Raw genomic sequence first — 13,896 nt, 5'->3', positions numbered from 1 at the left:
AAAGCCTCTGCAAATGGTCCCACTGCAAGCCTAAATGGCCATCCGCATCCGTCTCCACCTGGGTCGCCCATGGCTGTATGGTCCTAGTCAGGCCCCAAACCGCCAGATAAACAAGTTCCTAAATCTAATTTGACTTATCTGACTGCTACTTTAAGCTTTGTTAACATTTCGTGCATTCGCTGGCGCTAACCACTTGCATCGGCGTCGCCCTCATCATTGTGCATTGCGTTGCATTTTCCGTATAAAGATTATAAACTTCACTTTACTATATGCTCAGCAAAATTGCATGGGAAATGGGCTCATCTGGACGCAGTTTGCATGTCACGCTTTTTGCTTGCGCAAGGAATCTGTGCGCGCGCCGCGAGCACCAGGATAAACTACAGTAAAATGTCTTTTGCTTCGTGCAAAAATATGCTGGTATGTGTGCCCGGAAAGCTGTGCCGGACGGTCGACCGTCCGGCGGACCGTCCGCCAAATTCAAAAAACATTAGGATTGGGAAATGGATTCATTTTTGTTCGGAGGTTGTTGTGGAACTACTTTTGTTCCAGAAGAACAGTTTTCTTTTGACGAAAATGAAAGAAAAACAAGGTAACAGGAAATTAAACGTTGTTAAAACTTTTGCTACGGAGAATGTCTTCCCAGAGGTGTCGTCGCAGCCTACAGGCAAAAAGCTCACATACAATCATGTGAGGAAAATTGAACTACTTTCACCCTCTCTTCACGTCCCTTCAGCCGCCGTAGCCGCACTGCGTTGCTGCACATTTACAATATGTGTACACATTACACGATGCTACTAAGACCGCGGAAAGTGCAAGAAATTACAAATATATATTTTTTAATTGCCAAAGAAGTTGATTACGTATCCTAAATTCAAGTCTCAACCCAGAGGAAGTTCTCTTGCTCCCTCGAACAACGCGCATACAAACCAAATAGGTTGGTAACGTTATAACTGTATCAAATACATATTTAAGTATATCAAAAATAATGTCCAGGGTAAGCCGCGGCTATCGCGCCGAGCTTTTCCTTTCGGCCAAATAAAAACTTCTTCTTCCGTGTCTGAAATGTACGACATGGTCGTATGCATGCGAAGCTCACCAGCACCTACATCAACCCAGCTCATATGCCACCCCTCCTCACAAAAATATGAATTCCTCTCCTCTTCGTCCCTCTCCATACCTTTCCCAGGGCGAAGCATTTTCCTCTTCCCCCCTACCTCTCCGCTTCTCCCCCTCCCCTTCTCTCTCTTCTCAAACCCCCTCACACACACACACACACACACACACACACACACGAGTGCCACACACCACAACTCTCCTCGCCTCCCACTCCTGTCCTCGAAATTCAAAGTTTCAAACACACCTCTCCAGCTTCTCCTCCCCTTGCCGCCTCTTCCCTCACAAGCCCCCCTCCTCCCCCTCCTCCTCACTCCCTCCCCTCCGCAGTAGGTGAGCTGCCATACCGAAGAACGGCACGAAGCGGTACCTGCAGCGGCATTGCAAGGTGGGGTGGGGTGGGGTGGTAGTGGTGGTGGTGGTGAGGAGGAGAGGGTTTGGGGGATGTACAAATACATTGAGCAATTGGAAAATCCTCCTGTGCCACACCGGCACCGACACAGAAACAGAAACAGTTTTTTGTTAAACGGTCTTGATCTCGACGACCGACCGACTGACCGACCTGCTCCACTGACACTTGCTATCCCTATATGCGGTTGACGAATAGGTTACGATCCGCCACGATCCGCTGGTGTACAGAAAAACGGAACCTCATCTGCCTGCATGTTCCTTGCTGCTGCCCCCCTTGAGGAGGCCGCCGCTCTGCCAGAACGCTGCTCAGTGCCGGCCGTCGTACCCCTCGCGTGGTCTGACCGCGGTGTGCGCGGAATGCACGAGGCTAACCAGCCGTGTGTGCATCCGCGCCCCCCCCCGCTGTGTTTCGGCCCTGGGCCCCCCGAGGCTTTTGAGCCCACTGTGTAATCCACGTCATACATACATACGCACATATACATATACACATACATACATACATACCCCTATCCCTACCCCACAGCCTCCCGTACCTTGCGGGTGTGTTCTGCATCAGTACGGCCTGCCAAACGCAGTACAGCCCCGAGTCAACCAGGAAGGCATAAAACACCTGCGGGGGTGACATACCCCCCGGGGGGCCCCCCGGGTGGCGGGTGGCGGGGGGGTGGGGGAGGCGGTACAGGGTCAGGTTCGGAGGCCTTATCTATCCGGTGGTGGGTGGCTTACAAGGAAAGGAGTGCCGTAAGGTTGCGGGTTTGGGCACCGTGCACACATTCAAACACACACGGACACACATACAAACACACGCACACTCTCACTGCAAATGTCACTCACCCTGTTGGAATTCATCGTTTCAATAAAGTACGACATCCGCTCCGCCAGACCGCCGTACTCCGGTCGCGCCGCCAGCGCCCAGCCGATTGAGGTAAGGCCCACAAGCAGTCCGGTGGCTCCGAAGACCGGCGACCAGGGCGGCAGGGGGGAGTTGGGGGGTGGAGGCGGGGGGGGCACCTGCGGCTGCTGCCGCTGTGGCGCCGTCGTGCTGCTGCCGCTGCTGCTACTGCCGCTGCCGGAGGTAGGCGTTACGGGCTCAGGTGCGGCGCGTTGTGCCAGATAGGGGATGTAGAACACGTTGGTTAGGAACTGTGTGTGTGTGTGTTTTGGAGTGGGGTGGGGGGATGGGGTGAGGGGGAAAAGGTGTTGTGTTTAGGTGGTTTGGGAAAGTGTGGGTGTGGAGTTAGGTGTACGGGAGAACACACTCATCACACCGTACAAAGGTACGGACAAATGGTACATACGGTGTAGAATCACACACACCATGTAATTCGACGTCAGACACAACTGGAACCGTGGATCCGAGGGAGTACGACAAAGCAGACGTGCAGAAACACAGTCCCCACGGCATCTTCTTCTCGCGAGAGGCCCTCCCCCCCTCGAACTCCGTCACTAGCCATCTCCGTCGTCGTGCTTCGTTTGAGACTCCCTTCACGGTTGGCTCAACGACTTTTTGCGGTTGGTAACGGCAAATATCTTCCGACATCATCGCAGCCTCAACCCCGGGGTAGTATACCGTGTCGTCTAGCAGAAAACACACAGCCGTTACCCCCCCATAATGTGTAACCCCCCCGGCTGGCACATACAGCGCCTTGTCGGGTAAGTAACGACTCCGGCTCCCCCCTTCCCCCCACCCCTCCGAAACCACACGAAACCACCACAAATCCATGCACGTGCTTGTCTTGGGTTTCTTAAGAGTCACGGGTTATTGGGGTTTGATTCGGTTCCCCCCCTTCCCCCTCCCCCAAAACCCCGTTCCTCCCCCACCCGGCAAAACACACATCTCACCATGATGCCGGTCCACCAGGCCACAATCCCCCCGCTTCCCCCCAGCTTTCGGCTGCGACCATCCGACAGCATGTACGGCAGTGCCATGAGGGACCAGGCCGCCACAAAATTGAACAGCGCCTCCGAAACCGGGTGGCAAGCTACAGAAGGTACGGGAGCCCAGCCCAACGCGTCCAGGCCGATGTTGATGTAGAAGAAGTTTAGTGATTCGTACAGCACCTCCTGGAGCACCTGTGTCGTACAGTGTCGTATTAAGGCACAAAGAGAGGGTGGGCGGATCAATTAGTTGGAGCGCGAGGAGGAAGAAGGGGGGTATTAAAGACATAAGCTAGAATGTTTGTATACACACCTAAGTTGAGGCGCCGTTGATCCGCTAGATTTGGTTGGATGCTGGTGGTGAGTTGCTGAACCCAACGAATACATTCCGAAGTCGGATGGGGTGAATGGGTTAGGGCGCCCCTCTCGCAGGGGAGAGCAGGGAATTGCCTCGGGAAGGAGGTCGCTGGGGAAGCTTAACCACCCCGTAACAACATACATACATACCTAAGTAGTATTCTACATGTGCATGCATATGTATGTATATACATACATACATACATACATACATACATACATACATACATACATACATACATACATACACGGACAAAGGAGTCCAACCCAATTGCGCAGAGTCAGACTTCCAAGTCCTCACGTATCCCGATATACACACACCGTACACACCGTTCGTACATACCTCAGGTGGAGTGTTGTAGGCAGGTGATCCCGGGGCTCCAGTGCCCAACATGATGTACGCCGTGTAACCTATACACACATACGGGGGAAGGGGGGTGGGGGAAAAGACGAACCACGTGAACGAGTGAAGCTGCTGCCAGGGCAAGAGTGTACGAGAAGTAGAACTGACCGGGTGGGAAAGGGAGGGAAGATGAAAAGGGGGGGTTGGCTCGGAGGAAGGGGGGAGAGGGGGATCGAAAACCCACACACAAGCAAGATATTGCCTTCTGGAGGAGGGGCGGAGGGGGAGAGGGTCCGAACGAACGAACGAACACACGCAACCCCCCTCCACCCATACATACACACACACGTACCCAGGTAAAAGGCCCACACAGCCGCTGACGCCAGAGGCAGCCGCTTGAGGGTGGAGGGGTGGGCGGCGGGACCCAGTTGCCGTACCACGGGGGTCAGGGCCGCAAGCAGCTGGGGTGGGTGGTTGGGGATGGGGTTGAGGGGGGGAGGGGAAGTATAAACGCGGGAGAAGGGGCATGGAGGCGTGGAGGGGGGAGAGGAGAGGATTTCGTGAATGTGTATTTTGTTTTCTAACGTAGGCAGTTAGGCAGTTAAAGTGGTGGCCGGCTGGCTGGAGCCCCGCCCCGCCCCCCTAGAACCCCCTCCCACCTTCAGTGCCGTACTCCCCGGCTTGGCCGCACTCTCCACCAAATCCCGTGCGGTGGTTATCTGCCCCCGGGGGTTGAGGGTGTAGAAGGAACAGCCCCGGGAGAACGGAAACACAACACCGTCACCGCACTCCACGTGCCTGTGTGGGTGGGTGGGGGGAAAGGATGGTGTGCGGGTTTTACCCCTCATGCGTGTTCGTGTTCATGTTCGTGTGTCATGGTGAGGTTTAGGTGGGTGGTAGGGTTGCAGAGCAGGGGGAGGAAAGGAGGCGTGCAGGGGCGGGGGGGGGATTAGGGGGGCGGGGGGGGGCCAGCAATATCACGGAGGGAAAACCCCGTGCCGACCACCGTGCCGTCCCGTCCCGTCCCGCCCTGGAAAGTCGCAAGTGGTGGTGCTGCTGCTGAGGGCGCCCAAAGAGCCTCAGAGCCCCCCCCCGGGGGAGACGCAGCTGCCGCTCTCCCTTGGTGAACTGGATTGACTTGAACGATTCGCTGCCGTTTTGGCTGCCCTCTTAAGAGGCCGTGTGTGTGTGTGTGTATGTATACCGTAGAGCCGTCCCTAGCGCGTTGGGTTGATGTCCCCGGCGTTGTGTGGGCGTGGGTGTGGGTGTTTTACATGGTTGGGGGTGCGTGACCCCATACTCGAGTATAACTACCCAAACTTTAGCCGCCGTTGGCCCAAGAGGGCACACACACACGCCCCTGCTCGCTCCCCCCCCCAGTCCCCCCCCAGTCGTACCAGGTAATGCCCACAGCCCGGGGGTCACCATCTGTGACGTCCTCGATTACGAACTGCAGGTCGGCCGGGACTGTACGGCGAACCTGTGGGACGTACGGGAACGTACGGGAGTGTACGAAGCGACAAGATGGGTAAAAAGTATGTCCGGCGGTTAATGGGGTTGGTGCACGGCGAACACCCAGCGCTATCGCTGCGCCTCGATATGAGAGGGGGGAGAGATAGGGGGGAATGTAATACGGCATGACTCAACACCCGAAAACATTTCTGCATCGTTACACGTGCTTGACGATATCATAAGCAATGTACGACATCCATACTCCGGTCGGTCCCATGGTTGGCAGCTGCCAAATCCGCAGACGCTGACTACGCTGAGGGGGGTTTGATGGGGTGGTTGGTGGACACGTCACCTTTTTGAGGTAGTTGAGAACCTCATCTCGGCCAACGAACGGGTCCTCGTAAATCATGTCGTGGTACGACACATCAGGAGCCAGCAGGCTAGCAATGGTGTCCAGATCCCCTGCGAGGAAAGGTTAGGCGTATGTATGTATGTATGTATGTATGTATGTATGTATGTATGTATGTATGTATGTATGTATGTATGTATGTATGTATGTCGATGCGTGGACGTGCTTTGGGGTTGGGAGCATCATCATACCGGGGGGAGAGGGGACAAGAACTCTTCAGTCAAACTATTCCAGTCAAACTCAGCCTCCAAGTCCCCAGATGAAATACGAACACCGGCTTTCAGTACGAGCACCCTTGGTGCCGTACACAACGCCACGAGGAAGGTTTCCCGGGGTACACGCGATACCGGCCACGGGCAATGTCGTAGTCAAGCTTCAGATGGATAAGTTCATGTCAACGCGCAACCAACTACAACCGCTCAGCCTAGCTCCAAATCCTACCGGAATTGTATGCTTCATAGTACCGGACAATGACGTCTTTGCCGGTGAGGCCGTTGACGGTGCCTTCTGCTTGTGGTGGTACGGCCTGCCCACAGAAAGGGAAAAGAGACGGCAACCACAGATGAGCTAACTTCCAAAGTTTGAAAGTTTCCTTTCTGAAGGCTCTATTATGAGGTCAGTATGTTGTCGCTATTAAACCCCATGGGCGCACCTCGGCCGTTTTTGCAGCGTAACACGCAATCCGGGCGTAGGTCCACAAACGCGGGCTTTGCTCCTTGGTTCGCGTCCAGCTAGATGAATGCTTGCATTTCACTCGATACAATAATTGCTTATAGGATGCGCATGGGAGCATTTTTTTATTTCCCACACGGAGCACTGATTTCATGCTCATCCTGCCACACGCGCAGATTGATCAAGAGTGCTTGGCGAGCAAAGACACGTGTAAGGCTTGTTGCGAGGCTATGCGTGCACCAATTCCTTATGGGTGCCTCGCTGTAGAGTGGTTAGACCTAACGAAGGACCTCACACGCCAAGCTAGTGCATATATGCAGTTTTGTGTGGGGACGAGAAGCATCATTTATTTAGGTGTAGTCATGCTGAAAAATTATATGCATAAGCGGGAAATTGGTAGTAATGGTTGACAGTTGATTGGTGGTTACAAGAAAGGCAACTGCCAATAAGGGGACAGCAAACAGGATAGGGCGCTGTTTCGGATTAATTTCTGGATATTTGCAAAGCTGATAATTTTGCGCCGAAATTGCTATGCGCATAGAAATGTAAACAAGAACCATGCCGTCGGTCGTCAAATCCGCCTTCGCCGGCGATGTGACGGCTGTTCATTTTGTTCGCTTGGGAACAGAGCACGTCTTCCTACTGGCAGGTAAACTTTTAGGAAGGACTGCTTCAGCATTTTTGTAAAATGCCGTCCAATTCAACGACAATTCCGAGGCTCCAACCTTTCCAAGTTTACTGCCGGTTAAAAAAATTACACGTACCGAACTCCTTACAATTCTCAATCCTCATCCCATCATGGACCCATATGCCCGCCAATTGCACATCTCCCTGCCGTCAATCCCGATGCTTGCAGGCTGCGGACCTCGCCTGCTCATTTACAGCCTACCCAATGGCGACCTTCATGCCGTACATCACATAATTGACGGCGCCCGCATCCACGGGATCATCACGACGGCAGTACCCGCCGACGAAAGCCCCAGCCTATCCCCATGCTGCCCATCAACCACGTGGGTTGTCGTACACGGAGATCGTTGGGTCCATATCCTCCAGCTTCACCTATCCTACCAGAATGCCAACGCCAATGCCGCTGCTGGCTCAACACCAAAACCAACAGCAGCAGCAGCAGCAGCAGCGGCATCTAGGGCGCCTGTGGCCGTGTTGCGTGCCGCCGTGTGTTTTCCCCCCCGACCCTCCTGGGTGCTATCCGCGCACCTGCAGCACGTGGTTGGGTCACTGGCCGCAACACCACCGGCGCATCCGTGTGGCCAAACAGCGGCAGCAGGAACAGGAGCAGCGGCAGGAGCAGGTGTGGGTGAGGAGGGGGAGAGGGGGCCGCCACCAAATCTAAAACAGGATAGTGAATCAATGTCCCCTTCTACCTCCTACCAGCTCCCCCAGCACCCTCCCCCCAGCACGACCCAGCATGCCCTAATTCACACGTGTAAGCATCCGAAGGTTTCTACACGTTGTACGTCATCGGTTTCTGTACGGTGTGTTTGTCTGTGTGCCATGTCCTCACTGCACTGACTCGCGCCGCCTCCCCCCACGATTTCCCCCCCCACACACACCTCCATACCTACCGCATAGATTGCCCGCCCGCGAGCAACCCGCAACCCCACCACTACCCTCCTCGTTCTCCTTCTCCTCCTCCAGCTCACCCCCAGTCCCCGGAGCAGCTGCTGCTGGTGCTCGCCCTCGCCGACAACAGCGCCGAGATCTGGAGCCTCCAATCGCCAGCGACGGGAATCGAACCCGGATGCGAATCCAGATCCGGGTCCAGATCCGTGGTCTTGGGTCCCCTTCTGTCAGGTCGCTGGCTGGTCGCCGCGCGGTGCAGCCAGCGGCTTCAGCTGTTTGGGGCGGCAGTGCTGTCCGTACGGCCCTCCCTGGAGGCGGAGGAGGGAATGAGGCTGTGGATAGCGGCGGGTGCGAAGGGGAGGATGGGGGAGAGGAGGGGAGGGGAGAGGAGGGGAGGGGGAGGAGGGATGCAGGGGGAGTTAACACGAATAGCACTGACGATAGCAGCAGATACCAGCGATGGCTGGAAAACTCTGGATCCGGAAGCCGAGGATACGGACGGATAGTGACCGGGGGGCTGCACGGCGGCCCGGCAAAGCAAGGAGCTGTACTGACTGCCCGGAAGGGGGGGACGTCCCCCAATCCAACAACGTTGGAAAGCATAGGAAAACACACACGGTTATACGGCAGCGACAACTTCATGTGGCCTTTGAGAGGGGTTCGCTCTCCGCCCCTCTCCCCCCCTCCTCATAGTGGTGGTGATGGTGGTGTTGCTGTTGCTGCCGGTGTTGCCGTTGCACCACAGGAACGATGTTCAATGAAGTGCTGATTTGGAGGCTGCCACTGCTGCCGCCCCTCTTACCTCTTCGTACAACAACTGCCGCAACCGAACCAACCGTCTCAACGGACTTCACTCATGGGGAAGCCCCCGCCACTCGGTACCCGTCGGGGAACCCTTCGGCGGCGGCGTTTACGCCGTACTATGATGGTGATGCCGTACGGCATTGGCCGTACAACGTACCTGCCGATGGCATCCGGTTAGCGCATCTCGCGGGACGGTATGCGGCGTTGGAGGGGAGGCTGCAGCAGCTGGAGGAGCGAGCAGCAGCAGTAGCAGCAGCAGCAGCGGTGGCGCCGCCAGCCCTGGGTACGAGCGGTCGTCCGACTCACGACGCAACTGCTGACGGCCTTCGCCCTCGTCCAAGGCTGCAGCTACAGCCCCAGCCCTATCCAGCCGGCGTACAGCAGGGCAGCAGCAGTAGCTGCAGCGACACGTCGTGGGGTCCGCGAGGGGGAAGGGGGACGGGGAGGGTCGTATCCGGACAGCAGCTACAGCAGCAGCAGGACCTACAACAGCAGCAGCGGCTACAGCAGGAGCACCTACAGCAGCAGCACCAGCTACAGCAGGAGCACCTACAGCAGCAGCACCAGCTACAGCAGGAGCACCTACAGCAGCAGCAGCTACGGCAGCAGCAGCTACAGCAGCAGCAGTACCTACAGCAGCAGCAGCGGCTACAGCAGCAGCACCTACAGCAGCAGCAGTACCTACAGCAGCAGCAGCAGCTACAGCAGGAGCACCTACAGCAGCAGCAGCAGCTACAGCAGGAGCACCTACAGCAGCAGCAGCGGCTACAGCAGCAGCACCTACAGCAGCAGCAGTACCTACAGCAGCAGCAGCAGCTACAGCAGGAGCACCTACAGCAGAAGCACCAGCTACAGCAGAAGCACCTACAGCAGCAGCACCAGCTACAGCAGCAGCACCAGCTACAGCAGGAGCACCTACAGCAGCAGCAGCAGGGGGGCCAGTTGTCTGGACCGCTGCATGTGGAGTGTCGGCCTGTGTATGTGTTGCGAGGACATGAGGGGTCCGTGCTCCACGTGACGTGGTTGGGCGGGGAGGGGGGCGGCGGTGGAGGTGGAGGTGGTGGTGGCGGTGGCGGTGGGTGTATGCTGGTCACTGCTTCCGATGACCGGTCCGCCCGCTTGTGGGTGTTGCCTGATTTGGCTTCCCAGAGGGCTGGAGGGGGGATGAGGTGAGTGAGCTTGCGGGGGAGAGCGGGGAAGGGGGAAAAGGGGGGAGGGGACACACACACGGAGGTAAGTACATACATACATACATACGTACATACATACATACATACACACATACATACATACATATATGCAGTGACGCACACAAAAGTTCCTTTAACTTTGTTGGTCGCGATGGCGCCACGTGGCCAGCATGAGTACGGCATGCGTGTACGGTATCCTAACCACCTTGTTGCTGTGTGCCACTACCAAGAACACGAAACACATACACACAGACATACATGGCGATTCCGCGGTTTTCCCCCTTCCCCCGCAGCTCGCAGGCGGCGGCGGTAGTGGTGGCGCCCTGCCGTACCTTTTGGGGCCACACGGCCAGAGTGTGGTGCTGTACGGCAGTGGAGTACGACGCGTTGATGCCGCCCGCTGCAGGGCCCAACCCCTCCCCCTCCTCCCCTTTCCCCTCCTCACTGGTAATAGTCAGCTGCTCTGAGGACTGTACGGCACGGATGTGGCACGTGGTGACGGGGAAATGTCTGGGGGTGCTGCAGGTGCGTGTGTGTATGTGTGTGTGTGTGCGTGTATGGGTTGGGGGATGAGGAAAGGGGTGAGGTGTGTATGTGTGTGTTTTGGCGGGTTTCGTTCGGGGGGTTTCGGGCCGGAGCGAGCCTCCGTGTCGGGTGAAAGGGAAATTTTCTCATACATACATACATACATACATACATACATACATACATACATGTACACCTCTTCTCGTCCTTGTTCCCCGTCTTCCCCATCGTCGTACACTTGTACCTCCGGCACCCTCAGGGTCATCGTGGCCGGGGGATATGGCGGTGTGCGCTACTGCCCGGGGCCGGCAGCGCTACTGCTGCTGGCAGTAGCGGTGGTGGTGGCAGTAGCGGCGGTGGTGGTATTATTGTGAGCGCAGATGAAGGGAGGTGGAGGGGGGGCGTGTGTATTGGCGGCGTGTTGGCCACGGCCGGAGCGGACAGCTCCATTCGGTTATGGTCGTTGAGGGAGTGGTTGCCGACGTCAGCAGTGGCAACGGTGCAACCGCCGTCGTTGACCGGTGAGCCGGGGTGGAGGAAAGGGGAAAGGGCAGTGAACACACGAACACAGACTTGGGGGAAAAGAACGGTTATTGGCGGGTGAGGCCAGCAAACACTACCACCACCACTAGCCCGGCCCGAACCCCCAACCCACCTCTTTTGTGTGGGTGGGTGGATGGGAAAAGAACCTTGCGATGTTTTTGAAAACCATTGGGCGCTTTTTTCCCGCCAAAATGTTGTATGTGTGCTTCTCACGCGTCCCTCTGTCCTCATGTCTCTTCAATTACACAGCAACAACAACAACAGCGGCGGCGGCGGCGGCAGCAGCGGGGGGTAAAGAAACAGGACACGGCTACCCGGGCGGCGGAGGCTGTAGCCATAGCGATGATGTCGGAGGCGGTGACGGCGGCGGCCGCGGTGAAAATATGTCCGCCGCCGCCGCCGCCCCCACCGCCTTCCCTTCCGCAGCCGAGGCGTACGGCACAGTTTGCGGTGGACTGTTGGAGCGGTTTGTGAGGTGCGGCGTGTGGGCGGGGAGTCCAGGGAGGGGGGAGGCGCTGAGAGGCGAGGGGCCTTATGCGGGTTTCCGGGGAACCGCCATGTGTGATATCGCCCACTCACTATAGCTATAAACTTGACACGAGCCCTAAACCCTAAAACCCAATAAAACCTCTAAAACCACTAAAACCATTAAAACCACTAAAACCGCCCCCCATTACCCGCGCCCCAGGTTTAAGCCTCCGGCAGCAGCTTCCCCGTCTTCAACGTCATCGTTTGCCCCCCCCTCACCTGACGGCCCCCGCTCTCTCGCGCTGACGGCGGGGGGTCAGATGCTGCTGGCGGGAACCTATGGGGGGGCGCTGTACGGCACGACGGAGGACCTCCTACCGGTCTTTCGCAACCGCAGCGGTAGCAGCTACATCTGCCGCCGCCAGCGCCGCAATCACGATGTCCAGAAGAATGGTGAGGAAGAGGGGCCTTCGGAGCTTCAGCAGCCGCAACAAAAGCAACAGCGTGAGGAGGATTCCAGCGGGTGGGTACGACTGTACGACAACCCGTCGCAGGGTCCATGCACTTGCTTGGAGGTGTGTACGATAGGAGGCGACGGCGGTGGCGGAGGGGGATGGTGTGATGATGATGGTGGAGGGGGAACAGCAGCGTCTGGCAGCGGCGGTGGCGGCGCCGTGACGTGTCGTACAGGTTTCTCTGACCTTTTAGCGGTTGGTCACAACAGCGGCCTCGTCTCCGTGGTGCATATACACGTACGGCAGCAGCTGCAGCGGCGCAATTCCCAGAAGTACCAGCACAACCACCGCCACCAGTACATTCAGTTGGCGGTTGGCGCCGTCGGCAATGACGCTGGCACTGCTGCTGACGTCACTGCTGCTTCTGCTGCTGCCAGTGGTGACGTCAGCGGGTTCCGTCACGCCGTCCAAGACCCGTCTCCGAGCGGTGAGGACGGCGGCGACGCCGGCGGCGGCGGCGACGCCGGTGGTTTTATGAGCGACGTGTTGTGCAGCTGGCGCGTGACGGATGCGGGCGCCGTCATCGCGGTCTGGTGGGTGGCGGCGCTGGGCCGCGGCGTGCTGCTGACGGCGGCCGGCGACAGCCCCGTCATTAGACTTTGGCGCCTGCCGCCGCCGCCGCCAGCTGCCGCCGCCACGTCCTCCTCTTTCGGCGGAGGTAATGTTTCGTCGGAACGTCGTTCTGCCGCCGCGGTGGCGGCGACAGCGGTGGCGGACGTGATGGAGTCATCGGCTGCGGGGAACGGCATGGCGGCGGCACCGCCGACGCCGCCTCCGGCGGCGGCGACGCTGACCGCTGTACTGCACTCGCCCCTGCGGGGCCGCCTGCTTGTGGCGGACGTGTGTCCGACTCACAGAGTGTTTCTCGCCGGCGACCAGTACGGCAACCTGCTGGCGTTCTGGGCGCCGCCAGACGCTTGGGCGGCGCTGACGGCGCCGGCGAGCGCGGCGGCCTGCGCCGCCACCGCCGACGCCGAGCCGCTGCAGCAACTCGACCTGCCGTGCGTGGCAGTGTTCCGGGCAGCACTGGGCCCCGGCGCCGTCAGCTGGGTACGGCTAGTCCAGCCTGCCGTATTTCTTGCGGCGGGGCGGGACGGCGTGCTGGCCAGGTTTCGATGCAGCGACTATGCGGCAGGGGCGGCGGCGGCGGCGGCGGGAAGCATCGCCGCCAAAGACAGCGACGAGGGCGAGTTGGGAACTGGGGAAAAGCGCAGTGGCTTTGGCGGCGGCGGGGTCGGCGGCATCAAATTTCCAGGCCAATGTCCTGTACGACTGGAGTGTCTGGGTACGCAAAGCCGTACCGGCGTCGCCTCCATTGAGCTAGCGATCGAATGGCCGCCGCCGCCGCCGCGCCCGCCTCAGTCCCCGGGTACGAACCTTCCTGAAGCCGCCTTGACGGATCCCAGCCGACAACGTTCGGCTGCAGCACTTTCAGGCAAGGGCCTTGGCGACCGCGGTGCAGATGGCGGCGGCGACGGCGGCGGCGGCTTGTTGGTGGCCGGGTTCCATGGGTCCGATTTCCTCGCTGTGGCGCTGGCCCCGGACGCCGCGGAGCTCATGCGGGTCCCAGCAGCTGGCGGCTGGCGTCGTACACATGCGCTGCACGTGGGCGCCGCCGATGGCGGCGGCGACGTC

The 13,896-nt window shown here is 58.3% G+C and overlaps 2 protein-coding genes across 2 annotated transcripts in view; one reads left to right on the top strand and one right to left on the bottom strand.

Annotated features, from left to right (window-relative positions):
* Window positions 1–1,395: 1,395 nt before the first annotated feature.
* VOLCADRAFT_98696 (uncharacterized protein) lies at window positions 1,396–6,756 on the bottom strand (the record flags this gene model as incomplete). Its single annotated transcript, XM_002957535.1, has 11 exons — window positions 1,396–1,483; window positions 2,058–2,134; window positions 2,359–2,667; window positions 3,367–3,597; window positions 4,103–4,170; window positions 4,455–4,563; window positions 4,762–4,900; window positions 5,500–5,582; window positions 5,907–6,016; window positions 6,405–6,489; window positions 6,616–6,756. The coding sequence occupies 11 exons, from the start codon at window positions 6,754–6,756 to the stop codon at window positions 1,396–1,398; spliced, it is 1,440 nt and encodes a 479-aa protein (XP_002957581.1).
* Window positions 6,757–7,193: 437 nt separating this feature from the next.
* The window catches only part of VOLCADRAFT_98695 (uncharacterized protein), a gene marked incomplete at both ends in the record, with an annotated part of 11,712 nt that continues 5,009 nt past the window's right edge, over window positions 7,194–13,896 (top strand). Inside the window, 10 exons of the mRNA XM_002957557.1 lie at window positions 7,194–7,284; window positions 7,492–7,645; window positions 7,857–7,950; window positions 8,037–8,079; window positions 8,292–8,564; window positions 10,665–10,735; window positions 10,995–11,256; window positions 11,705–11,753; window positions 11,967–13,630; window positions 13,688–13,893. Of these exons, the coding sequence (XP_002957603.1) occupies window positions 7,194–7,284; window positions 7,492–7,645; window positions 7,857–7,950; window positions 8,037–8,079; window positions 8,292–8,564; window positions 10,665–10,735; window positions 10,995–11,256; window positions 11,705–11,753; window positions 11,967–13,630; window positions 13,688–13,893 (2,907 nt within the window). The remainder of the gene's footprint in view (window positions 7,285–7,491; window positions 7,646–7,856; window positions 7,951–8,036; window positions 8,080–8,291; window positions 8,565–10,664; window positions 10,736–10,994; window positions 11,257–11,704; window positions 11,754–11,966; window positions 13,631–13,687; window positions 13,894–13,896) is intronic.

This window comes from Volvox carteri (genome assembly GCF_000143455.1).
Source record: "Volvox carteri f. nagariensis unplaced genomic scaffold VOLCAscaffold_75, whole genome shotgun sequence".
Taxonomy (NCBI): Eukaryota; Viridiplantae; Chlorophyta; class Chlorophyceae; order Chlamydomonadales; family Volvocaceae; genus Volvox; species Volvox carteri.
Note: the sequence above shows the minus strand (reverse complement) of the source record. Positions and strands in the feature narration are given on the sequence as shown.